Here is a 27,489-nt window from a genome sequence, read left to right as displayed (position 1 = left end):
AGCCGCTTCCCCAGCAACTCAAGCGGCGCGCCTGAGTAGAGGGCTTGGCCTGCTTCTATTGGGCGGCAGTCTCGGCCGACGGCCAATACCCTTTCTTCTTCTTCCTTGCTGGCCCCTGGCTAAAACAGCGGAGCTTTCATTGGCTGGCCCTTCGTAAACGGATTGGGCGGGATCACGCTCGAGGAGACCTCGTACAATTGGTAGATATCCACGTCCGTCAGCTCGCGTCCGGGCCCCCAAAGAGAAAAGCGGAAGAAGGGTTTTGCCGCTCTTTATTTGAACTTACTGGCGGGAGAAAGCAGAAAGGGGAAGATTTTTGGTCCATTTCGAAAGATGAAAACATTAAAATAGTGGCTCATGCTGCTTCTTCCTAACTCTTTAATAAAGGACCTTTCTTTATCCAAAGGCTGGTAGCTAATTCAATAATTTCACAATATTGCACACGGAATCCCAGAGCCTGTAAAGAGGAGTGGGACAACCCGGTTCAGAGATAGCATCTAGTGGGATTGAGGAGCTAATGAAAACTTACCTAAGACAAAAAAAAAAAAAAAAGAGGAAAAGAAAAGAAAAAGAAAGAAGGAGTTCCTGTCGTGGCTCAGTGGTTAATAAATCCACTCGCATGAGGTTGCGAGTTCGATCCCTGGCCGCACTGAATGACTTAAAGATCCTGCATTGCTGTGAGCTGTGGTGTAGGTTGCAGTCATGGCTGAGATCCCATGTTGCTGTGGCTGTGGCGTAGGCCGGCAGCTACAGCTCCAATTCGAATTCCTAGCCTGGGAACCTCCATATGCCACGGGTGCAGCCCTAGAAAAGACAAAAAAAAAAAAAAAAAAAAAAAAAGAGAGAGAGAAAATAGGCAACAAAACTTGCCTACACGACCTCTTCCATTCCAAACCATTGCAGTAAGCTGTCTGCTACTAAACTATCATCACATCACTTACGGCAAATATTTTTTAAGCACCTGCATGAAAGATGAAATATCACTTTTGAGGAAGACCTAAAAATCCAAACTTCAGGCACAGACTACACATTGCCAAAATTTGCTTTGCTCAACTGCCACTTTTCAATGTAACTGGTAGCAGATGAGAACGTAGATCATTGAAAGTCAGGGAAAATCCAAATAATTAATTTTTCAACATTTTTCTCCTTTAAACCTGTTGCGGCAGAAACTGCAGAAACCGTGGCAGCGGAAAGAGACAAACGGCACTCGGAGATGGAAAAGCAAGGTTTATTCAGCACACCACTGTGGGCTCAGAGGAGTCACCTCCAGAGTCTGAGCACCAGGTCTTTGTTCTCAGAAACTTTTATACAGTACAGGGTCTTATTTTTCTCATGTAAGCAGCCCCAAACTTCTCCCTTCCCAGAGCAGAGGGTGCTCCTGCCTAAAAAACTGAGCAAGCAAGATTACAGAAGCAAAACTGATAAACAATGCCTGGAGCAACATTGGCAGGGTCTACTGACTTAGACACAGGGGATGTGGTTGCTACATAATTACCAGAAGGATGGTTTGAGGGGAGGAGGGGGAGGTTATGTCCCTTAGTTAAAACTCTTACTTCACTGTCTTGAAGTCAGTGTTGGCATTTGTACTGCCAACCCCCCCCAACCCTTTCCTGCCTCTACAGGAGCTTCTACTGAACTACCACAAGGCTAATATGAGAAAGGAATTTTCTTTTGTGATCAAATGCATATATTATTGAGTAGAATGAAAAACATCTTGAATGATTCTCATTGGTATATAAGTAATAGCATGTTCGATGCAGAAAAATTAGACAGTACATAGAAGCAAAAAAGAAAAATTGGGAGTTCCCATTTTGGCGCAATGGAAACGAATCTGACTAGGAACCATGAGGTTGCAGGTCTGATCCCTGGCCTCACTCAGTGGGTTAAAGACCCAGCATTGCCATGAGTTGTGTATTAGGCTGCAGCCACGGCTCTGATCTGGTATTGCTTTGGCTGTGGTGTAGGCCAACAGCTATAGCTCTCATTTGACCCCTAGCCTGGGAACTTCCATATGCCATTCCTGTGGCCCTTGAAAAATAAATAAATAAAAATTTAAAAGTCAAGAATAAAAGATAAAAAGGAATATAAATCAGGGACTTCCAATGTGGCTCAGCAGTTTAAGAACCCAAAATGGTGTCCATGAGGATGGGAGTTCAATCCTTGGCCTCACTCAGTGGGTTAACTATCCCACATTGCTGCAAGCTGCCACACAGTTTGCAGATGTGGCTCAGATTCGACTCCTAGTCCAAGAACTTCCATTTGCCACAGCTGCAGCCATAAAAAGAAAAAAAAAAAAAAAAGCAATAAAAATTAGCTATTTTATTCTCCAGAGATGATTTCTTCACAATAAATTCCAAATGTACTTTGTTTATTGTTGCCTCCTCAGTGATTGCAACAATGCCCAGCACATTTGCTGCTGAATGATTTAGGATGAGTTTCGGGGGGGTGGGGAGGCTCAGGGAAGCAGTAACATACAGTTAAGTGTTAGTGTATTCTAGCAAATACGGAGAGTAAAGGGGTAAAAATTCGGAGCAAATGAGCCACATGCAGGAGACATGGGTTTCCCCAAATCTAAGAGCTCCTAGGCTTTTTTTTGTTTGTCCTATACAACAGTATTAAAATAATTTTTAATGAGATGCCAACCTTTAAAAAGTTGGGCAATTTACAGAAAAAATATACATTTCCAGCTTCATTTGACAAAATGGAATGTTCTAGAAACACTGGGGTTCCAGTCCTACGTGACTAAAATAGGCTGGAGCTGAGCAGAAGCTACCCTTCTTCCCAAGGCTCATCTGTTCCCCAAATTCTCCTGGAGGCTCGGCTCACCCATTCAGGTTCTTTCCTAGATCCTGCAAACGTTAGAGTTTGCGATCTCTGGCAAGAGAGCTCTGGGACTCAAACTAGAAGCCAGGTTGGGGTCAGAGATACAAGGCCTTGGGGACCCGAAGAGGGAGTTTCTTTTAGTTCAGATAGGACTGAAGTGTGTTTGTGCAGCTTTGACCACTATGACACAATTCACCCCTGAACTTGGTGGCTTGAGGCTACAGTTATTTAGTTCATGATTTTGTAAAATGGCAGTTTGGGCTGGTTCCACTGTGTGGTTCTTGTGGTCTTGACTGGACACACTCATGCGACCCACTCAGGGGGGACGGGTTTTCTCTGTGCCATGTGGTCTTTCACTCTCTCACCCTCCAGCACCCTTGCCCAGCCTGTCCATGGCAGGGTGGGTTCCAAGTGGAAGTTTGTAAGGCCTCTTGAAAGAAGCTTGGCTTGAAAGCAGCCCATCTCACTTCTGCATTCTATTGGCCAAAGCCAGTTTCAAGGCCAGCCCATATCCAAATGGGCAGACACAGACTCCGCTTCCTAATGGGAAGGGGTCTAATCGGAGCTGTAGCCGCCGGCCTACAACAGAGCCACAGCAATGCAGGATCCGAGCCATGCCTGCAACCTACACCACAGCTCACGGCAACGCCGGATCCTTAATCCACTGAGCAAGGCCAGGGATTGAACCCGAAGCCTCATGGTTCCAAGTCAGATTCCTTAACCACTGAGCCACGACAGGCACTCCTAAGAGGAGTATTTTTGGCAATATCATTTGCAGTGGGATGTACTCTGTATTACTGGAGTTGTTTTCTATTTGTAACAAAGAAGTGCTGCCTCCATGCACGTAAATCCATGCTGAGGATGTGAGAGAGAAAGATTTCCAGGAGTTCCCATCATGGCACAGTGGAAACAAATCCAACTAGGAACCATAAAGTTGCAGGTTCGATCCCTGGCCTCGCTCAGTGGGTTAAGGATCCTGTGTTGCCATGAGCTGTGGTGTAGGTTGCAGACGCAGCTCAGATCTGGCGTAGCTGTGGCTGTGGTGTAGGCTGGCAGCAACCCCTAGCCTGGGAATCTCCATGTGCCTTGGATGCATCCCTAAAAAAGACAAAAGACAAAAAAAAAAAAAAAAAAAAAAAAAAGATTTCTGGCTTGTGTCTCTTCCAGCTCCTTGTTCAGGGACTCAGTTTCAGTTTCAACACGTGGCTTCACAAAAGGGAGACAGTCTCTCCAAGATTTCTGTGAACAAATGAACAGAAAGTTAGACAAGGGAAGGACCTGAGAGTCAAGCTACCCTACACAATAGTGTCCAAACTGCATTTCCCTTGGTCTGGCTGGAGGCTAAACCGCCAGCCGCATGCATGCCTTTGTGACAGGTCTTTCCCTTTTACTTAGTCCATTTTTAAAATACAACTAGCCTGTGGGAGGGGTCAGCCCACACCTAAATGTGAATTAGTCTCAGGTATCAGAGGCCCATTACCAGCAGGATCTTGGGTGGTAAGAGAGCCTGGAAGGGAGAGAAGACGACAAAGGACAAATGGAAGGAGAGGGAGGAACCAGAGAAAATACGGTCAGCTTCTCACACACTCTGAAGGCTCATTCTTCAGAAACACTGTTGAGTCTGCTCTTCTGCTCAGCAGAGGCAGAGAGAGTTTCAGGTGGCAGCTACGCCACGGTTTTGATTTTTCCTCCAAAAGGTGATGGTGGGGAGTGAAGGAAGGGGAGGGAGAGGCACCCTCTAAGATGATGGTTAGAGTGATTCCTGATGGACCACCAACTAGAGGACCTTCAAGGACAGGTCTTGTCCCAGAGACTTCCATCAACAGGGACACCATCCTTGTGGAACTGCCTCCAAAGTCTTAACACCTGTCTCTAGTTCCTCTCAAGGCATTTCATCTTTTTTTTTTTTTTTTTTTTTTTGGTATGCCCTTGAGGCATGCAGACGTTCCCAGGGGTGGGATGGAACCCACACCAGAGCCACAGTGGTGACAATGCCAGGTCCTTAAACGGCTGAGCCACCAGGGAACTCCTGAAGGCATTTCATCTTCAATGATCAATGCACGCCACCCTCAAGTCTCTCACTTAAGATGCTCTCACAGGTTTGCCCCAGGTCAGGGGCACAAGAACGTTTCAGGGCATAGCTCCTAAGGACGAAACCCTAGAACAACTAAAAGAACCATTTGTAGTGGAATGGATAAGTAAGGTGATGGGCATCCAGGGGGCTAGTAGACAGCAGGGAAAATGCAAGAGCTGAAACCACTGCGTTGGTATGGATGAATTTCAAGTCATGAGCTTATAATAATTAACCAAATGAAGCAAGTTAGAATATAGCATATCACATACAAAAAGTCCTCAATACAAGAGAAACCAAATAAGAGAGTGAATCTTGGTTGTAAAGATCAATTTTTATCAAAAAGTTAGGGCAGTGGCTACTCCGGGAGGAAGGGAGAGGAATGTCAAAGCAAGGGATTCATAGGTAGTTTCTGAGTCCCTGACAATTTCTATTCCTTAACCAGAGGGGGGATATGTGATGTTTCTTTCCTTTGTTTTTTTTTTTTTAATGCACACATGTTTTCTGCATTGCTGTACTATAATGTATATCATAATAAAGACAGGAAAAAACATTATTATTATTATTATTTTTTTTTTTTGGCTTTTTAGGGCTGTACCCATGGCATACGGAAGTTCTCAGGCTAGGGGTCAAATCAGAGCTATAGCTGCCGGCCTACACCACAGCCACAGCAAAGCGGGATCCGAGCCGTGTCTGCGACCTATACCACAGCTCAGAGCGACACTGGATCCTTAACCCACTTTGCGACGCCACAACCCACAACCTCATGATTCCTAGTCAGATTCGTTTCCACTGCGCCACGATGGGAACTCCTAAAAAAACATGATTTTGTATCTTTGAACTCTGTAGCAGCTTCCATGGAAACACTTTCTAATCCAAGGACATTGCCTGCGAATCATGCTCTCTCTCTCTCTCTCTCTTTTTTTTGGGGGGTAGGGTGAGGCTGTACCTGCATCATGTGGAAACTCCTGGGCTAGGGGTCAAACTTGTGCCACAGCAGTGACCCAGGCCACTGCAGTGACAACACCTTAACCTGCTGAGCCAAAAGGGAACTCCACGAACCATGTTCTCTTGTGTCTGGAGCTTTGTGGAAAGTCTGAGAGATTTGGATCCAGAGTGGGAGAGGAGATGTTCCCAGGGAGAGAGACAGTGTAGGAAAACTACAGAGGAGCAGCTGATAACATGGTGAAATAAAAGTCTAAGTAGAGGGAGTTCCATTGTGGTGCAATGGTTTAAGGACCTGGTGTTGTCACTGCGGTGGCTCAGGTCATTGCAGCATACGGAAGTCCCTGGGCTAGGGGTCAAATCGGAGCTGTAGCTGCCAGCCTACGCCACAGCCACAGCAAGGCCAGATCCAAGTCACATCTCTGACCTACACTGAAGCTTGTGGCAACTCGGGATCCTTAACCCACCGAGCGAGATCAGGGATGGAACCTGCATCCTCATGGATACTAGTTGGATTCTCAACCGGCCGAGCCACAACAGGAACTCCCCTGAAATGTCTTTAAACATTGCATGCCCCCCACAAAGGTTAAAACTACCCCTGGTTGTGACACACAAAGGAAATCTTTCACAAATGTGAAATAACACGGGTGGCTCATGCTCTTTAGACCACAAGAGCCCTACCTTCCACAGAGGGCCTCCAGGAGGGGTCCCACGCCCGGCAATCGTCAATGACCTCCTGCAACTGGGGAGGGCAATCCTCACCCAGGGGCTCCTGGTGACGGTTCTCCACCACCAGCTGGTGGATCTCCTTGGAACCACAGCCTGGCATGGAAACAACAGGACAGGAGGCTTAACAATTGCTCCGGCACCCACACATCTCTCTGGATGCCGATGGCTGGCACCAGAACTAGGGACTTTGAGAGCTGAAGAAAGAGGAGTTTCCAGGGACCCCACCGAGCAGCCCAGACAGTGCCCACACTGGAGAAGAGAGCGCCCAGGACGGCGCTGATGGGAAGCTCTAGTGGCGTGGAAGGTGCCCAATCCCAGCTCCCTCCGAGCCAGCTTTCATACCCGTTACCTTCAAAGGGGATCTTCCCAGTGGCAATTTCCCAGAGGACGATGCCAAAGCTAAAAGAAAACCCAGACACTGAACAACCCACAGCACACTTCCCTTTTCCCGTGTCCCTCTAGCCACTTCCAGAAAGCAAAGTCCATTTTCTGATGACCACCCAACGCCGTTCAGCAGAGTTCAGACGCTCCTCCCTCACGACCTTTGACGTGGGCTTTCCTGTCCTATTCATCTGAGTTAGAATCTACCTGAGAACATAAACGTACCTGTATATTTCAGCTTTTATGTCATATTTATGATACACATTGTTCAGTATCTGAGGTGAGATGTACGCAGCAGAACTGGCCTTCTCTGCTTCTTTTCCTCTCGTGTGTCGGCTGATAGAAGTCTGTGTTTTGCTCAATTCAAATCCTGCAAGCTAGAGAGAGAGGTGACTCAGAAAAGAAAGGAACAGCACGATCCTGGGTGAGGGGTGGAGAGAAGAGGTTAGTGCTACACATCATGGTCAGGGGACGGTCTTTTTCCAGTGGCGTCTTCCGTCTGCGGCTTCTCTACAGGCTGGCAGTCTTGGTTCAAGTTACTATGGTGCACTGACCAAGAGAAACACAAAGAGGTTCTTCTCTGTACACCGGGGCAGTGAGGATTACCTGAGATAATGGTTACAAAGCATGTTAGACTTGGTACCTGGTAGTTGTTCTAGTATTACTATGTTAGATACAGGGCTTTCTCCGTTGATGACTCAACGCCACCGAGGGAAGATGGACAGGGTGCCTGGACACCCCCCCTCCCCATGGCTCCCTTTCACTCAGAAGCTGACAAAAATGACATGAGGGCACCCCTTCAGTTCTATCTGACTCTAGAGGCGGCCTGTTCCTTGGGATTTTCATGACAAGCATGAGTTACCCCACTGACCCTGTGCAGCCAATGACATGCTCCTTAAATTAAGAAGCCACAGCCCAAGTCACATTCTCCTTGCTCCATGCACACCTGCCATTAGCACCATCCGTATGCAGAGAGCTGCCAGCCCCAAATGCAGCCAGGGACCTAATTCTAGGGGCAAGGTCAGGAAAAGGGGTGACATGGTACAGTCAGGTGTGATAAGGACCGAGAGAGTGGTGTAGACACAGTCACACATATGGCAGGGAAAGACATCTGAAAAGAAATGAAAGGATCTATCTTTTGCTACTCAGTGGCTGTCCTTGACACCTGTATTGCTGGGAGAAAGCCATGTACGAGGGACAAAGAGAACATTCTTTCAGCATTTGAGAGCTGCGGGTTATCGAGATCTTCTCCTCTTCCGGAGGAGAGTCTGACTTTCAGTCAACTTTTTAGCTCTATTCCCCAGGGAAGCTGACAAATGCAGACTGTTTCCTACGCTCCTGAGTACACTGCTGCTGATTGAAAAATGACCCGTGCTTAGGAAACTGTTTATGCACAAGAGGTCAGGGATGTGGGGCTATAAAGAGCCATGGGGACACTGGGCTTTGAGGTAACTCTTACAGCTGATATTTCCACTTGAAGGCAGGTTGGAAGAATTTTTATTTTTATTTTTTTGTCTTTTGTCCTTTTAGGGCCACACTCGTGGCATATGGAGGTTCCCAGGCTACAGGTGTAATTGGAGCCGTAGCCACCGGCCTACACCACAGCCATAGCAACGTGGAATCCGAGGTGCGTCTGCGACCTACACCACAGCTCACGGCAACGCCAGATCCTTAACCCACTGAGCAAGGCCAGGGATTGAACCCGCAACCTCATGGTTCCTAGTTGGATTTGTTTCTGCTGCGCCACGACGGGAACTCCCCTGAAGGTTTTTTGAAAAAGAATATTGGGAATTCCCCAGTGGCTCTGCAGGTTAAGCAACTGATGTCACTGAAGCAGTTCAGGTCGCAGATATGGTGAGGGTTCGAACCCTGGCCCGGGAACGTCCACATGCCATGGGTGCAGCCAAAAAAAAAAAAAAAAAGAAGAAGAATATTGACTCCTGTGGCTGTGAGGCTTCTAAGTGTGGATGAGGCGGCACTCACTTGAGGGGAGCCTCTGTCTCCCGTACCTGGGGTGAGGGCGAGGAGATTATCTCTTGGAGGGCTCTGGGGACAGGTCTGACTCCTGTCGGAGAGAGGACGTGGTGCTGGACTGCTGGCAAGCCGTGTTTCCTGCATGATGCCCTCCTAACTAACTCCGAGCGCCAAGGGCTCCGGCAGACCTGGGAGTCTTGAATGCCTCGTTGGACCTAAGACGCCCAGGTGGGTGTTGCAGGGACACAGACGTGATGTCCAGGCATCTAAGAGGAGATGGCCCTTAGCCCATTCCTGCTGCCCGGGCACTGAGCAAAGGTGGGCATGAGAAGCACGGGCAGGAGTGAGTCTGTCCTGGGCACACGGGTAGCTGTCAAGGCAGGGCAAGGCGGAGCTCAGTTCCAAGGTTAAGGCAAAGCAACAAGCAGGCACAGCCCTTCTGGGAAATGTGCGTTCCTCTCTCAGCACCAGTCACACAGATCCAACTCAAAAGGGCCCCTGGGAGGCCACGCTCACCTTCACATTGTAGTCTTTAGTGACCAGGAAGCTCGTGCTGCTGATGTTTCTATGGAGTTCTGCGGGGGTCTCTGAATGGTGCAGCCTGACGTGACCAAAGGCAGGGAGCATTAGTGACCTTTGCAGAGACTTCCTTAAAGGGACAGTCGTTACTGGGCTAAGGAGGCTGGTCCGTACCAAGCCTTCCTCCCCGGCAGCTGCCCATGGATAGGCGGGAAGCCAAGATGCAGAGGAGAGGTGTGACAGCCGTGAGCTGTGTGCCTCCGTGGTGCCCCACCTGCGCAGCACTGAGCAGAGCAAGCGCTGGAGGCCTGGCTGCATGGCCACACCTTCTTGGACCCTCCTGGTTGAGACAGAATGGGAAGCTGGGGTTCCCTCCAACTATCCGTGGTGAGTGCTTTGGAGGAATAAGGCCCCAGTCTCCCAGTTTGGGTTGTTATCACAGCGTCTGCATTAGACTAGGTTGTTCCAGAAGCAGATCATGAGTCATGGATTTGGGTACAAGGGATTGATTCAGGCGACAGTCCCAGGAGAAATCGGGGAGGGAGTGGAAGAAGCAGGAGAGAGAAGAAATCAAAGCAATGTGGGACTTCAGGTGAGGTTCCAGGCTCAACCTGATTCCACAGGGACCTCTGGAGAATAACTGCTCTCAGGGTTTGTTCTCAGTGAAGCAAAGGAGCTGGATTGGGGTCCTCACAATTGTTGGTCAATGGCTATGGACTGGGGCGGCGTGGCAGAGACAGGGACAAGGACAGGGACAGATGGCTATAAAACTCCTGGGCACTTTCAGCTCTTGAGGTCAAGGGGCTCCAGCGCCCGTGGCTATTTCTCTGCCGATGGCAGCCGTGAGCCATTAGCAGCAAAGTATGCTGAGTGGGGGGTGAGTGTGCAGAGCTGGTGAAAAGGATCAGAGGCCACCTGGACAGGCACTCACAGTGGCCCCTATAGTCCCAAATTACTTCTCAGAAAACCCACTAATGTAGGGAGTCAAGAAGACATAAACTTTATGATTTCCAAGAAATAGGTAAGGCAGTATTTCCAAAAATATGGGATAAGGGTACGCAAGACGACATGGTGAGAAAATTCTTCTTTTAATTTGTTCCAGTCAGTCTGATTATATCAAGAAGAAAGTCTCTTTGGGTTTTTTTTTTTTTTTTTTTTGTCTTTCGTCTTTATAAGGCCACACCTGTGGCATATGGAGGTTGCCAGGCTAGGGGTCGAATCAGAGCTGCTGCTGCCAGCCTACACCAGAGTCACAGCAATACGGGACCTGAGCCATGTCTGCAACCTACACCACAGCTCACGGCAACGCTGGATCCTTAACCCACTGAGCGAGGCCAGGGATCGAACCTGCAACCTCATGGTTCCTAGTCGGAATCGTTTCTGCTGCGCCACGATGAGAACTGCTGTTTGGGGTCTTGAACACCTCTCTAAATCTGCTAATAATCACCACTGCACAAAGAGAATGTGGGTCTGAATTTGGCAGGCGGCATCATCTAGTCAGAATTTCTATACGTTGTCTTGGTTTTATGTGTGATCACCTATTTTTGGCAAGTGATCCTGGTCTCCAATTTATGGCAGTAATAGAAAGCGTCCTTTAGAAAAAATCTTTACTGGATTTCCCTTGCGACACAGTGGGTTAAGGATCTGGGGGTGTCACAGCAGCGGCTTGGGTCACTGCTGTGGCATGGATTCGATCCCTGGCTCAGGAACTTTTGCATGCTGCAAGTGCAGCCAAAAAAAATCCTTATTTAGGTTTTTAAAAAGTGAGCTTATTGAAAGGAAAATATTAAGTAAATAATATTGGCACTTTTGTGAATGTGGTAGAAACCGTGAAAGTGCTCTGTGAGTGCCTGACCTTTGGGGACCCTTGAGCTGAAGGAACAATAAACTGTATGTGAGCGTAGCTAGAGTCGCCAGATAAAAGACAGGACACCCAGCTGATCTGGAATTTTGGAAAACCAATGAATTTTTCAAAAGTGTAAGTATGTCCCCAAATTGCACGGGACAGAATTCTACTAAAAGAGCATTATTGTTGATCTGAAATTCTCTGTATCTGAAAGTCACGTAAAAGTGTGTTATCATGTAATATTTGGGACATACTTATTCTAAAACATTGTTCATTCCTTACCTGAAATTCAAATTTAACTGGGCATCTGGTGTTTTTATTTGCTGAATCTGGTAACCTTAAGACTGAGTCCTGGAGAATTCCCCTCATGGCTCAGTGGAAATGAATCTCACTGGTACCCATGAGGATGCAGGCTCAATTCCTGGCCTCGCACGGTGGGTTAAGGATCCAGCCTTGCCGTGAGCTGTGATGTAGGTCACAGACACGGCTCAGATTGGGCTCCAATTCGGCCCCTAGCCTGGAAACCTCCCATATGCCACCAGTGCAGCCTTAAAAAAAGACAAAAAGAAGAAAGAAGAGAAAAGAGACTAAGTCCTAGAGTTCCCTTGTGGCCTAGAAGTTAAGGATCTGGTGTTTTCACTGCTAGGGCCTGGGTCACTGCCATGTCTTGGATTTGATCCCTGGCCTGGGAACTTCTGCATCACATGGGCATCCCCCCCACCCCAAATACTAAGTCCTGTCCAACTCCACAAGAGCAATCTGGATATTAAATTCCACACTCAATTCTGGAAGCTGGTACTCACTTGATGAAGCCTCCTTTCCCCCTTCTGGCTAAGGTGTTATCCTCAGAGTAAACCGTAAACGAACTTACAGAAGGGAAGGCGACCTGGGGCTTGTGGCCTGTTCTCCCCTCATCTCTGGGACTATCCGTAGGAGAGACAGATGGACTCCGTGTCGCTGGGCGCCCTCTCCCCACGCGGGTACCTGTACAAGCCTCTGGCTGCCCCCAGGACCAGGACGATGCGCAGGGCGAGGGCGAGGTCCTTTTCCTTATCCAGCACTTCTCTGAGGGTCCCAAGCTCACAGTACTCCATGACGATGGATAACTGAGGGGGGGTCACTGATGGGAAGGAGCCACATGTTACGAGGATCCAGCCCCGACTCAGAGGTCCGCGTCTCCGCAGCGCACTCCACCCTCTCTCTGCAGACGCAGACCCGGCTCAGCTGTGTCCCCACCCCCATCCTCCGGTCACACAGCTGGACTCCTTGAATGGGTCCAAGGCCCACGGAGTCCCCCTCCCTCTTTTTGGTGATATGTGGCATGTGGGTAATGTGATGATGACATTGACTCATTTGCATATGTTGAACCATCCTTGTGAACTTGGGACGGATCCCACTTGGTCGTGGTGTACGATCTTTTTCATATGTTGTTGGAGTCCCTCGGCTCAAATCTTGTTGAGAATTTTGCCTGGTGGAATGCTACCTTTCTCTTAGCTATTTGGGTAACGTCTCCCCTGTACATCCTGGGGGGCGGGGGGTGGGGGGACGTCCACACAGCGCTCATGAGCAGCCGAGGAAATCCGAGTGGCAGGAAGACATGAGGCACGGACTGCAGGGGCTGGCGATGGCAGCTCAGACAGGAAGCCAAGGCCTCGGGGCACAGGCGCTGACGCACACAGCTTGAGTCAGTCCCCTGTCACCCAGGAGGATTAGTATCATTGGAAGTTCTCCTTTAGCCTGGGATTCTAGGCACCAAAATCAGGTTGCCTGAGGCTGTGGAGAAACTTCCAGAGGGGATAAGACAGGAGTTGCTCTGTCCCCTCTATAGCTAACACAGGCAAAACATAACCAGTAAGAGATGCCACGCTCTGAGGGAAAATGCAGCCACATTCAAAAAATTAAGAAGGGAGTTCCCGTCGTGGCGCAGTGGTTAACAAATCCGACTAGGAACCATGAGGTTGCAGGTTCGGTCCCTGCCCTTGCTCAGTGGGTTAACCATCCGGCGTTGCCGTGAGCTGTGGTGTAGGTTGCAGACGCGGCTCGGATCCCGCGTTGCTGTGGCTCTGGTGTAGGCTGGTGGCTACAGCTCCGATTCGACCCCTAGCCTGGGAACCTCCATATGCCGCGGAAGCAGCCCAAGAAATAGCAACAACAACAACAACAACAACAACAAAAAAAGACAAAAAGACAAAAAACAAACAAACAAACAAAAAAAAACAAACAAAAAAAAAAATTAAGAAGAACCTGACATGTGAGGTTCTTGGTCAAGGGGCAGGTGAATTTAGTTTTTAGACTTGCTCTACACTAATGATCAGTGTTAGATTCCTTGCTTGGGTCAGTCATTCCAACAAAATACAACGACCGTCCAGGTCAGCATCTGAACAAGCATCTCCTTGGTTCCCAGTGAACTGGCAGAAGGAGATGTGGCCGCATGAATGAAAATCAGCCCTTGAGCTGAAGCCAACTTCAGGCCCTCTTCTCCTGAAAGAAGATGGGCACCTGCCTCTGGGATGTGAGAAAATGAATACTGAAATGAAAATACCATGTAGATTCCACCCTGTTCAGCTGTTCTTTAAAAATGCAAGGCATTGGAGTTCCTGTTGTGGCTCAGTGGTTAACGAATCCGACTAGGAACCATGAGGTTGCGGGTTCGGTCCCTGCCCTTGCTCAGGGGGTTAAAAATCCGGCGTTGCCGTGAGCTGTGGTGTAGGTTGCTCGGATCCTGCGTTGCTGTGGCTCTGGCGTAGGCCGGTGGCTACAGCTCCAATTCGACCCCTAGCCTGGGAACCTCCATATGCCACGTGAGCGGCCCAAAGAAATAGCAAAAAGACCAAAAAAAAAAAAAAAAAAAATGCAAGGCATTAAAACACAAAAGAGCCAGACTTCCCGTTGTGGCTCAGTGGAAATGAATCCGACTAGGAACCGTGAGGTTGAGGGTTTGATCCCTGGCGCCGCTCAGTGGGCTGGGGATCCAGCATTGCCGTGAGCTATGGTGTAGGTCGCAGACGGGGCTCGGATCTGATGTTGCTGTGGCTGTGGTGTAGGCTGGCAGGTGTAGCTCCAATGAGCCCTCTAGCCCGGGAACCTCCACATGCCTCGGGTGCAGCCCTAATAAGCAAACAACAACAGCAACAACAACGACAAACCCAGAAGATCTGCGGCAGACCACCGAAAGCACACCCAACCCTAGAAGCACCCCTTACCTGTTTCGTCAATGTAAATTCCAAACATACGCAGGATGTTGGGAGAATCAAACTTCTTCATGGTTCTGATTTCATTATGGAAAGTACGCCTTACTAGTCTATGAGGATAAAAGGGGAAAGAAGCATTTCAGGACGGGGAGGTCCTTCAGAGAACCTTTTGTGTAATGACCCCCGGTGTATATGTGGGCATCAGCACCTCCCGGGGGTGAGAACTGGTCCGAGGGGAGGCGGCTACAACCCGTTGTGAAGACTTATCTGGTACTTAGTCAATGTGACACAGGCGTACCCTCTGACCCATCAATTCCTCTCCTGGAATAGAGCCCACAGACATTCCCACAGGGGTCTGCAACGGGGCACTTATGGCAGCATTATTTTTGATGGGGCAACGTTAGAAATAGGTGGTGTTCCATCACTGGAGAAAGAGAGAAAAGATGGATCTCCCCCAGGCACAGCAGTCCGAAGAAAAGGACAGCAGGTACAGTTCAAGTCCCGTGGTGCTAAGAATGGTAAGAAACGTAGGCCGCAGAGGCATACTGCTACCGCCTGTGACAATTTAAAATGCACACACATAATAACAACATACATTTTGCAAGAACACATACAAGCCAGACCCTCTGGTGTCTGTGGAAGGCATGGGAAACAAAGAAACAGGAATGAAAGGGAATACGTCTTTGAAAATATTTAACTACGTGAATAAACAAGAGAAGTTTCTAGGATTGACAGCAGCAGTCCTTCAGAGCAGAGAGCAAGTCATCTAACTCTTTGGGGTCTGGGTCCCCCGGTGAAACACGGAGACAATACGCCTCTCTCTCCTTGGGGAGTTATGGGGAGAACTATAGAAGACCACTTACCCAATGTCGCTGGCCTGGGATTTGTTGAAGACTTTTATGGCCACTGGAGATTTGTGGTATTTTCCCTCATAAAGGGTGCTGCATTCATTCTTCCTGAGCAGGACCCAATCAGCTTTTGGAAGTTCCTCCTTCTTAATCTCCTTGATTTTCTCTTCTGGGAGCCCCTTCTTGGGTTTGTGTGCATCTGACTGCATCACTAGGAGAGATGGGAATCAAGAGTCAGCGAGCTCAGGAGTGTGTGTGTTGTATGGGAAGAGGCATTTTAGCGACATGCTGGGCAGACAAAGCCCTACCCCTTGAACCAAAGTTGGCCCTGCCTGGAGCTTCCGATTGGCTCCTCCTGGGAGAGAGGTCCCAGGGCCTCTGAGTGCCTGGTAGAGACACAGCTGGAGGGTTAACGGAGATGTGTCATGTGCTTCCTTTCCCTCCTCTTCAAACCCAGCCTGTCAGCCTACACCCTCGTCTCGACCTTCTCTCTCTCACCCACTCCTGCTGCCACACAGCTGGCACCCGGGCCCTTAGCATCTTGCCTGGCAACTTCAGTTCTAATAGACAGATGCATAGTTCAAGCACAGCAGTCCCACTCCCGCTGCTGTTATGTGCTCCTGTGTCTCTCTTTCCTCTACCTCCCTGACCTCGTGTCAGCGTCTGTCTCTGCATCTTAGTTTCCTCTGCACACTGCCCCTGGCATAAAGCAGAGACACACAGATGTGTAGAATGGACCAGCATTTAAAATTTTTTTTTGTCTTTTAGGCTCCCAGACTAGGGGTCCAATCGGAGCTAACGCGGCCAGCCTACGCCACAGCCACAGCAACGCAGGATCCAGGCCACATCTGGCAACGCCAGATCCTTAACCCACTGAGAGAGGCCAGGGATCGAACCTGCCTCCTCATGGATGCTCATCGGGCTCATTAACGGCTGAGCCATGACGGGAACTCTCCAGCATTTTAAATTTGATTTGAATTTCTTCTTGGAAATTCAGCAAATGGATGGAAGCTTTGAGGCTACTTAGAGGAGGTGGTCAGCAGTTTGATAGACGCTAGAGATATCCTGCAGGTAAAGAAGTTCCCTTCAAACGCTGCTCCACGGACAGAAGCCTGGGCGAACCACCAGCAGATCCCTAAACCTGTGAGCTGCTTGCAGCCAGCCGGCCCGGAAAATGGACAAGGGTGGGGTGGGGCAGGCTGGCGCTCCCGGCTAACTGAGGACCTCTGGTTTGGGGCGGTCGGATGATGACTCACAGCTCCTCACGGTTTCAATGGTTTCCCTCGTGGTGTTTTCCAACTGTTTCAATAAAGTTTCTATAACTGCATTTTCTGCAAGAAAAAGAACAACACACACTCAAAAAGAGAAATACGAATTCAAATCCCATGGAGACACCCCTTTTCATCTAATATATTTGCTGCAGTAGGAATTTTTTTTTTTTTTTTTGTCTTTTTGTCTTTTTAGGGCCACACCCACGGCATATGGAGATTCCCAGGCTAGGGGTCGAATTGGAGCTGTAGCCACTGGCCTGCGCCACAGCCACAGCAACTCGGGATCCGAGCAGCATCTGTGACCTACACCACAGCCCACGGCAATGCCGGATCCTTAACCCACTGAGCAAAGCCAGGGATCAAACCTGCAACCTCATGGTTCCTAGTCAGATTTGTTAACCACTGTGCCGTGACGGGAACTCCTGCAGTAGGAATTCTTACTGCTCATGAAGAGTCACCTTTCTAAGCACACAGGAAGGACAGCTGTGCGACTTCCTTTGGCCAAGAAATGAAGTGAGAGATTCCAGGGAAGTAGGTGTCAGCATTAAAATGCCATAATATGGAAACATCCTGGAAGGACAGCTACCCTGAGTGTCTTCTAAATTTTGTCTGAATGAGAAAAAGACCTTTGTTTCTTTAAGACATTGGCTTTTTTTTTGAACCACAGTATAATCTAACCTATCCTAATTTATACATTCGGAAATATGGGATTTCAAAATTAATTTCTTAATGGCCACGCCCACAGCATATGGAAGTTTCTGGGCCAGGGATTGAATCTGAGCTGCAACTGCTAATTATATCACAGCTGTGGCAACACCAGATCCTTAACCTACTGTGCCCGGGCAGGGATGGAACCCATGCCTCCACAGTGACCCAAGTCACTACACCCACTACACCACAGTTGAAACTCCCAGAAGTATGTTTAAAAATTGATAACACGCTGTGTAGGACAACCAACCATCCCGGTTTTCTCAGAACTAACGAGTTCTGAAGATATGGGCCCTTCAGGGCTCAAACCAGGTAAATCTCGGCAGGGCAGGCAAACATGTCATACACCGTTGTCCCAACCTACAACCTCTGAGGGGGGTCATCTGACAACCTCTATAAAATTTAAAAGGTTCAGAAGTTTCCATCGTGGCTCAGCAGAAACAAATCTGATTAGTGCCCATGAGGACACAGGTTCGATTCCTGGCCTTGCTCAGTGGGTTAAGGATCCAGCATTGCTGTGGTTTTGGCCAGTGGCGTTGCTGTGGCTGTGGTGTAGGCCAGTGGCTACAGCTCCAATGTGACCCCTAGCCTGGGAAAAAAAATTTTTTTTAAAGGTTCAAGAGTTCCCTTGTGGTACAGAAGGTTAGGATCCAGCATTGTCACTGCAGTGTGACATGGGTCACAACTGTGGCATGGGTTTCATCCCTGGCCCAGGAACTTCCACAAGCTGCAGGCGTGGCCCAAAAGAGAGAGAAAAATATTTAAAGCATTAATACTCTGACCCAGCAATTAAACCTAGTGACTCCATTTCTAGGAATTATCCCTAAAGGTATTCTGAAATATATTCTGAAAGATGTTCATTGCAGGAGAATTTACAGTAGCGAAAAACAAGACACAACTTAAATGCCCATCAATAGGGAGACACTTAAATATATCCGGCCCATGTATACCAAGGAACATCAGACAACTCTACGGCCCTTCATATGGAGAAATATTCAAGGTTGTTTAATGAGAAGCAAGGGAGTTCCTGTTGTGGCGCAGTGGAAACGACTCCGACTAGTAACCAGGAGGACACAGGTTCGATCTCTGGCCTTGCTCAGTGGGTTAAGGATCTGGCATTGCCATGAGCTGTGGTGTAGGTCGAAGACATGGATTGGATTCCATGTTGCTGTGGCTGTGGCGTAGGCCACTAGCTACAGCTCTGATTGGACCTCTAGCCTGGGAAACTCCATATGCCGTGAATTCAGCCCTAAAAGACGAAAGAATAGAAAAGGAAAGGAAAGGAAAGGAAAGAAAAGAAAGAGAAACTGGTAAAAGAGTGTGTGTTTGGGGACAGAACTTTGATGTCGAGGACGAGAGGCAGATTTACCTCTCGTGCTGGGTCCTTGTTTGCACCTTTTGAATCTTTTATTCTGTGAATGTATTACCTAACTAAAATGCTGTTGCAAAATTATAGGAAGTAAATCCTTTCCTGCAAGTTGATGACACCAAAGTGCTCGTTCCACCAGAAAGTGGACCACTGAACACTGAAGATGAAGAAGGCCGGGGGCCAATCCTCCATCAGCCTCTGCCCTGCCCCAACTCCCGCTCCACTCCATCCCCTGACTCTTCTGGGAGGCAGGTATTTGGTTGATGGATCCATTTGGCCCATGGGTGTCTTCTATATCTGTTTGAGTGCCTCCTGCTGGCCTGATTAGGGATGGACTTCCTCCATGTCCAGGCAGCAGGACACTTATTCCTCTGAGTTCCAGCGCCTGGAAGGGTCATCCAAAGGCCCCACACTCTCTCTACCCACAATCCTAACAAGAGGGGAGGGTCGGGAAGTCCTATCACTTGAATTTGCAAACGTGCAGAGAGCTCCCATTGGTTTCCACCCTTCCCTCTCTTCCCCCCTCTGGAGGTCCCTGTCCCCGCTGTCCTCCTTCACTCCAATCAAGCCAGGGCCTCATCCCCTTGGCGTCTTGCCCTCCACTAAGTCCAACTCAGGCCACTCTAGGTCAAGTCACTGTCATCTCTTTCGCAGCCTCTAAAGTGGTTTCTAGCTGGGCTCGTACTTCCGCTCTGGCAACCCCCACCCCCCATATGCTGAAACATCAGTCCCAATTCTTCACTCCCACGTGGCAGTAATATACACCCACACTCTGGCCCCAGCCTCATAGAGGGCACACACCCTCCCTGTCCCTTCACGTTGGGCTTGGCCACATGGCTTGCTTTGGATGTTAACGGACGTGATACAAACAGAGGCTTGAAATAGGCTGTTGAGCTTCCTTCTTGCAATTCTACCTTGAAAAGAACATTCTCCAGGGACGCACTGCTGCTTCAGCCTTGGCTCCAGAATGAGACACATGGAACAGACCCAAGTTGGACCTGAGGCCTAGAGCCCAGCCCAGCCCTCATGGGATCAGGAGAATCCCAGCAGATCAGCACATTCACAGACCTGTGAGCAAGAGGATGAATGACTACTGCTTTAAGCCTCTGAGTTCTGGTGTGGTTTGTTACGCAGCATTAGTGCATCAGTGCAGCGGTAATCAACTAACACACATCCATTGGCCACATGGCAGCCTGGGTGATTTCCTCTTCCTACCAATGAGATGACGACAGGCCAACATTTAAGGATCTCCCTTCACTGACTTTCTATGACTCTTAGAATAAAATCTAAAATTCTTTTTTTTTTTTTTTTTTGTCTTTTTAGGGCCATGGCATGTGGAAGTTCCTAGGCTAGGTGTCGAAGTGGAGATGAAGATACCAGCCAATACCATAGCCACAGCAACCCCAGATCTAAGCCATATTTGAGACCTACATCACAACTTGAGGCAACACCAGATCCTTAACCCACCGAGAAAGGCCAGGGATGGAACCTGCATCCTCATGGATACTAGTCAGGTTCGTTACCACTGAGCCACAACGGGAACTCCCTCTCTTTCTTTCTTTCCTTCCTTCCTCCCTCCCTCCCCTCTTTCTTTTTTCCTTTTTACAGCCTCAACTGAGACATATGGAAGTTCCCTGGGTAGGGGTCAAATTGGAGCTGCAGCCTGTGGCAATGTTGGATCCTTAACCCACTGAACAGGGGCTGGGATTGAACCCGAATCTTCATCGACACTATGTCTGGTTTTTTTTTTTTTTTTTTTTGTATTTGTTTAAGGGCTGCACATGTGACACATGGAAGTTCGCAGGCTAGGAGTCAAATTGGAGCTGCAGCTGCCAGCCTATTTCACAGCCACAGCAACACCAAACGTGAGCTGCATCTGTGACCTACAAAAAAGCTCATGGCAAAGCTGGATCTTTAACCCACTGAGCAGGGCCAGGGATCAAACATGAATCCTCATGGATCCTAGTCAGATTCGTTTCCGCTGAGCCACGACAGGAACGCCTATGTTGGATTCTTAATCCACTGAGCCACAACAGAAGCTCTGCCGCTGTCACTTTCCATTTCAGTACCATGGCTATAATTTTCACTGCCTTTAGATAAAATAATTTACTTTGCCCTCTGTCTGCAGAGAGCGTGTTCATGTTCCATGCAGGCAAAGATCTTGTATACTCTGTGCTGAATCTCCACTACCCAGAACGGTGCCTGGCACACAGTACTTAATTCATACTTGTTTAGTGAATTTTTCTTCTTAGGTAATTGACATATTGATTGATGTCCCTGGAAAAACTAAGGCTGGAAGGGAGCAGCTTCTGGACTGACATCAAAGAGAATGGAGGAGTTCCCATCATGGCTCAGTGGTTAACGAATCTGACTAGGAACCATGACGTTGTGGGTTTGATCCCTGGCCTTGCTCAGTGGGTTAAGGATCTGGTGTTGCCGTGAGCTGTGGTGTAGGTTGCAGACGCGGCTCAGACCCTGCACTGCTGTGGCTGTGGTGTAGGCCGGTGGCTACAGCTCCGATTCAACCCCCCTAGCCTGGGAACCTCCATATGCCATGGGAGTGGCCCAAGAAATGGCAAAAAGACCAAAAAAGGAAAAAAAAAAAAGAGAGAATGGAAGGGCAAAGACTCCTCAGTCTCATCCTTGGCCCCCAGACCTGGCAGTATGCCCAAATTTCACCAGCTTCCACAATATCCAGGCCCAAGGGTGTCAGGAGTTCCAAGAAACACAAATAGACACCTGCTAAGACCTCTTCAGACTCTCTGATCCTTTGGTAAACCAAAGTGGGACTGAAATGCCCCCACTTGCACTCCCTCCACCTAAAAAAATGCCTTACCTCTTCTCAGTCCTTGGATAACTCGCTTGTCTTCCTCTGCATCCTGCTGGTCCTCCTGATGCCAGGATACTCCTGGGCTGATCCTCGAAATATGCATCCGTTGATCCACCTGAAGCAGCAGCGAGAGCTCCTCCCAGACATCTCTCAGCCTCTTGTTCACTCCACTGAAGAGTATTCTGTCATGGCCTGCTCTTAGAAACTTCTGGATATTGGATTTTTTGCTGAACTTATCTATCTTCTCCTTAGCTTCCTCCAGGACAGCCTGGAAACGGCTCAGGGCGGTGGTTATCTCAGGGGACAGGTTCCTCTCTCCTTGGTCCCGGAGCATTTGCAGAGGCTGCAGCAGGCCTTGGACACGGTTCCCAAGACGCCAGCACTGTTTCTGGCAGTATTTCATCTCCTCACATTGGTTGTAGATGAGTTTGCCTAAAGAGATGATCCGCCCCAAGTGATCCATACCTGGAAGAAATGGACGGAATTTCAGTCCCAGGAATCTTCTGCATACTTACCACTGGGCTCAGGGAACATCAAGGGTGTCTGTGATTTAAATGGCTGAAAAGGTCTCCCCAGCATTGTCAGGGGAGGTAAGAGATGGCTTGCTGTCCATCAAAATCTGCCATAGTAACAGTTGCAGCTGGGATGTGTTGGCCCGGCTAGGACTACATCTCCCAGCCTTCCCTGTGGCTGGATGTGGCCATGTGACTGGTCCTCACCAATGGGGTGTGAATGATTTGATTTGATAAGTCCTACTTGGGGCTGAGGCAGTTTTGTCTCCTACACACATTGTCAGGTGGAGTAGGAGTCGTGGAGCCTCAAGAAGGAAGATCCTTGAATCATAGCTTGCAGGAGAGCTGCCTATAGACCTGGAATATCTGCTGTGGAGCGTTAAATGAGCAAGGAATAAACTTCTGCTGCTTTTCAACAATTACATTTGGGGGTCTATTTGTTAAAGTAGTTTAGCCTATTCTAACAAATATATCCTGCCCACGTACAGGGATGACTACAGGATAGTAGGTTAGAAACCTCAGGCCCTGACTAAAGAAGGCAAGTATTACCCAGTAAGTCACCGACTATTGCTCTTCAAGGATAAAGGGCCCAGTAGTGGAAGATCCTTTAAAGAGCTGTCAGAAACCTGGATTTTGAGGGTGTGTGTGCGTGTGTGTGTGTCTTTTTAGGGCCACACCTGCAGCAAATGAAGGTTCCCAGGCTAGGGGTCGAATTGGAGCCATAGCTGCTGGCCTATGCCACAGCCATAGCCACAGCAACGCCAGATCTGAATCTCATCTGCAACCTACACCACAGCTTAAGGCAATGCTGGATCCTTAAACTACTGAGTGAGGCTAGGGATTGAACTTGTGTCCTCTAGGATACTAGTCAGACTCATTTCTGGTGAGCCACAACGGGAACTCCAGAAATTTGGATTTTTATGTTAAATCTCTCATTTTAAAATCTGGCAACCAGGGAGCTCCCTTCATGGCACAGCGGAAACGAATCTGACTAGGAACAATGAGGTTGCGGGTTTGATCCCTGGCCTCACGTAGCAGGTTAAGAATCCAGCATTGCCTTGAGCTGTGGTATAGGTCGCAGACTGCAGCTCAGATCCCACATTGCTGTGGCTCTGGTGTAGGCCCACAGCTGTAAGCTTCAATTCAACGCCTAGCCTGGGAACCTCCCTATACCATGCATGCGGCTCCAAAAAGCAAAAATTAGGAGTTCCCATCGTGGCTCAGTGGTTAACGAATCTGACCAGGAACCATGAGGTTGCCGGTTCGATTCCTGGCCTTGCTCAGTGGGTTAAGGATCTGGCATTGCCGTGAGCTGTGGTGTAGGCTGCAGACGCAGCTCGGATCCCACGTTGCTGTGGCTGTGGCAGCTCCGATTCGACCCCTAGCCTGGAAACCTCCATATGCCATGGGAGCGGCCCAAGAAATGGCAAAAAGACCAAAAAAAAAAAAAAATTAATAAAATAAGTCTTGCAACCAAGTTAAAAATGCTTGTTTTTTTTTTTATATTCTTGGTTTTAAGTTGTACCACAGGTTCAACACTACGTGGATCAAATAAAACGCATCTGCCAACTGGATACAGCCCATGAAGCCTTACTTTATAACCTTGGCCACAGCTGGCTGAGGATATTCGGGATGGTAAGAGAAGGTGGCTTCTGTCAATCTCAAGTTCTCCTTCCTGTTTGGTTCCCAATGCTTGAGCAACCCTGCCTCCCTGGTCCCCACCTCCAGCCCTTTCCACTGTGTTTTTAGCACACGGCAAATTTGTTCCAGCCTCCCTATTGCCCATGTGGCAAGAAGACTTCAGGGTTTAAGTGCTGACTCTGCAGAGGCATTTGCACTCAGGACCGATTTTCCAGGCCCAGAGGAGTTGGGGTGAGCACCCATGTTGCCTACGTAGCATCCATTTCTCTACTTTCTGTTGCTGCCCAGATTTTCTGTGACTCTCTTCTCCTCCTCCATTCAGCAAAGAGTCTGTGGGGAGCTGGTCCCACCCCTGATTCCAGGGGTGAGACCGGATATGTCTAAGCCCTCGGTTCTTAACTGAAGGTGATTTGCAACCCCCACCCCCCACCTCCCAGGGGCCTTAGGGCAACGTCTGAAGATGTTTTCGCTTGCCATAACTGGAGGATGGAGGTTACTGCCATCTAGCAGCACCACTCCTGTGCCCACAACAAAGAACTATTCAACCCCAAAATGTCAATAGTTGAGGGGCTGAGAAAGCTTGATCTAAGCTATCAGACAACTCCCAGTAGCCTATCACAGTGACTGGTTCCAGCTGGGCACCTGGGCTACTCTGAAGGCAAAGTTTACTGGGGAGTGACTGGGCTCCTCTAAGACAGCCCAGGAAGCCAGCTTCTACTTTCACTCTCTCTCTGAACATGAGTGAGAAACCCTGGAGCCCTGATTTTCAAGCTGTAGAATGAGGCTAACCTACAGGTGGCAGAATGGAGAGAAAAGGAGAATCCGAGTCCTTGACGACAGCACCAAGGCACTGGTTTGAACGGACCCTGCCGTCTACCCCATCCCTCAGTCACAGGTTTCACGAAACCAAAACCTTCCCTTCCAGCTGTAGAGCCCTGGGACCCATATCCAGTCCCCTAGGATGGACCCTGATGGAGGATACGGTGAGAAAAAGAATGTCTAGATGTATGTATGTGTGACTGGGTCACTTTGCTGTATGGCAGAAAACTGACAGAACACTGTAAACCAGCTGTAACGGAAAAAATGAAAATCATTTAGAAAGGAAACCCTTCCTTTGTGTTTAAACCAGGTTGAATCATGTTTGCCGTACTTGCAACCCAAGGCAGCTGCGTTCAGTAATGAATGATGATAATAAGGATCATGACGAATCTCTATTCATCTGCTGCAGGCTAAGTGCTTTGGAACCATGAGCTCATTATGATTCAGTTTATAGGTGAAAACACTGAGGAGGGGGGGAGGTTGTATTTAAATAAGTACAAGGCCATGGAAACAGTTTCCAAACAGTTTTTTCTTTTTCTTTTTTTTCTGGTCTTTTTTGCCTATTCTAGGGCCACTTCCCGCGGCACATGGAGGTTCCCAGGCTAGGGGTCTAATCAGAACTATAGCCACCAGCCTACACCACAGCCACAGCCATGCCAGATTCAATCCGCATCTGCAACCTACACCACAGCTCACGGCAACGCCGGATCCTTAACCCACTGAGCGAGGCCAGGGATCGAAGCCGCAATCTCGTGGTTCCTAGTTGGATTCGTTAACCACTGCACCATGATGGGAACTCCCCAAAGTACTTTTAAACAAAGTTAATCTCAACAGTTCAATGAAATAGATAGGATTAGTTATTGCTAGTGTGGAGAAGGTAATTGCCCTGGAACCCAAATCGGGCTTAAAAGCATGACTAAGAAACTAGCAGAAGTGAAGCCAAATAAGCCAGTCACTTATGCTTGGTACATTTTTGTTTTTCTTGCCTTGGAGTTATACTGATCTGGCAAGAGAAGCAACAGGTGTTAGGGCATACCTAAAAAGACTTAATGGGTCTCAGGCTCCCCAGCTATTCCCAGTTGCTAAGCAGATGTCTTCAAGGATATTTCTTGGGACTCTGGAAGGCAATGAACTTCATACTTTCGTCTGGTCCACCAGAGACAGAAGCAGATAGGAAAGTGTTGCTCAAGGAAGCTTGAAGATTTCAGCTTCAGAGCGCCAAGCTCTACTTATGTGCATTACCAGCCTCATAAAAAAAAAAAAAAAAGCCATATCTCAACAATAACCAATCAAAAGAATGGGAAAAATAGCCCCTTCATCAAAGCACCAATTTAAAAACAATACATTTTACAAGAAAAGTGGTGGAGTGGTATGAAGCAAACCACACAAAACGAAGCCTGAAGAAATGGAGAGAACTCTTTATTTTTCTGGCTGGGAATTTAAATTGACAAAGCTGGCAATCCTTCCCAAATATAAGTGCAGTTTAATGCAGTTTTAATAAAACTCTCAATGGGCAATTTGGTATCAAAACTAAAGGATCCTAAAGTTCATCTGAAAGAGGAAATTTGTAGTGATAACCAGGATTTTTGTAATAAAAAGGGGACTTACCTGTAAGATATTAAAATTTTAATAACTTGGAGTTCCTGTCGTGGCGCAGCAGAAACGAATCCGACTAGGAACCATGAGGCTGCAGGTTCTCGCTCAGTGGGTTAAGGATCCAGCCTTGGCGTGAGCTGTGGTATAGGTTGCAGGTGCGGCTCGGATATGGCGTTGCTGTGGCTCTGGTGTAGGCCTGCAGCTGTAGCTCCGATGTGACCTCTAGCCTGGGAATCTCCAAACGCCGTGGGTGCGGCCCTAAAAAAAAGCAAAAAAATAAAAGAAAATTTTAATAACTACAATTGTTTAGGGCTTATTGAATATATGATAAAGATACCAAGAGGATGAAAGGGAATATAAATACATATATACTTAATGTGAATTTCTAAGAACTTGTGCTTTAGAAAAGCTCAAATGTATACAGATAGAGCAATACTAAGATGCTCATTGAGGTGCTATTTATACTATGTAAAACTGCTAACAACTGTATTAAGAATATGTTCATATATTACTTGCAGAAAAAAACGAGGGGTAAAAATTACTAATTTTATTTTTTGGCTGTGCCCCCCCCCCCACCCCGTGAAATTTCCCAGGCCAGGGATTGAACCCATGCCACAGCAGAGACAACGCCAGATCCTTAACCCATTAGGTCATCAGGAAACTCCAAAGTTACTGATTTTAAAAGTGAAAAATCTTAAAATGGTAGTAACAGTATAAATTCAGAAAGAACTCTAATTTCCTCCTCCTCTCCACAAAAATGGCATCAAGCACTTTTCTGATGACATTTTATACCAGGTTTCTCTCTTTGTGCCTAAAATAGGCACCGGAAAAGTTCATGAATCAGCAATCCGGACCCTCTCTCTTGGCCGTTTCTCCACCTTCAGCCTGGCGTGGAGCGCCGAGGGCGGCTTGGACAATTCTAAGCCGGGTTCCCCAGACCCGTCCACCACGACAGCGCCCGGATGCCAGCTCTCCGCCGCGTCTTTTGTAGAAAGTCATTAGAGACCCAAGTGGGCGGCTTCACCCTCAGAGCGGAGGAGAGAAACCAACTCTGTCCCGAGTTCCAGGAAATGGGACTGGGAGTCACCCCCGCCTCCCGCCCCGCTTCTCCCGGCTCTGCCCGGGAATCCGGCTGCGCCCCTCTGCCCCGCCGCCTCCGGGGACCGCGCGCGTCCCGGGAAGCCCCCCGGACTCACCTTCGTCCTTCCCGAGGGCGTCCCGTGCACGGTTTCCGGGAAGACGCCTCGGCTTCTCAGACGACTGCCTTCCTTCTGGGGGAAGAAGTCTTCGAACCCGAAGCCCCTGGAAAGGGCCGCGTCCCAGCGCCCCCTGCCCTCGGCTGTGGCTGTGGGTGCCGCGCGCCCCGCGCTCCCTCTGGCTGCGTTAGGCTGCTCGGGACGCCGCCGGGGAACTGGC

The 27,489-nt window shown here is 48.5% G+C and overlaps 1 protein-coding gene across 21 annotated transcripts; it reads right to left on the bottom strand.

Moving 5' to 3' along the window:
* Positions 1–1,214: 1,214 nt before the first annotated feature.
* Positions 1,215–27,489, bottom strand: MLKL (mixed lineage kinase domain like pseudokinase). Of its 21 annotated transcripts, none has more exons than XR_014805500.1 (14): positions 27,270–27,489; positions 26,086–26,331; positions 25,514–25,723; positions 21,512–21,970; positions 16,584–16,658; positions 15,343–15,538; positions 14,492–14,589; positions 12,273–12,408; positions 9,440–9,524; positions 7,175–7,326; positions 6,911–6,967; positions 6,521–6,661; positions 3,809–4,062; positions 1,215–3,487 (listed from the first exon to the last, which is right to left on the bottom strand). XR_014805500.1 is itself a non-coding variant. In XM_084959620.1 (13 exons), exons 4-13 carry the CDS (start codon positions 21,966–21,968, stop codon positions 4,019–4,021), a joined length of 1,434 nt encoding a protein of 477 aa, XP_084815746.1. In that variant the 5' UTR covers positions 21,969–21,970; positions 25,514–25,723; positions 26,086–26,331; positions 27,270–27,489; the 3' UTR covers positions 1,215–4,018. The 21 variants fall into 21 exon arrangements, 4 of the variants coding, with proteins under 4 accessions (XP_084815746.1, XP_084815745.1, XP_084815747.1 ...); XR_014805498.1 differs by having other exon boundaries at positions 1,215–1,997; positions 3,891–4,062; positions 6,918–6,967; XR_014805495.1 differs by lacking the exon at positions 25,514–25,723 and having other exon boundaries at positions 1,215–3,459; positions 3,840–4,062; positions 6,918–6,967.

This window comes from Sus scrofa, chromosome 6, assembly GCF_054392235.1.
Source record: "Sus scrofa isolate SSC_HxYL_T2T_F1_AM1 chromosome 6, Sscrofa_HxYL_maternal_Yorkshire_Landrace_v2.0, whole genome shotgun sequence".
Classification (NCBI taxonomy): domain Eukaryota; kingdom Metazoa; phylum Chordata; class Mammalia; order Artiodactyla; family Suidae; genus Sus; species Sus scrofa.
This window is presented reverse-complemented; position numbering and strand designations above follow the sequence as displayed.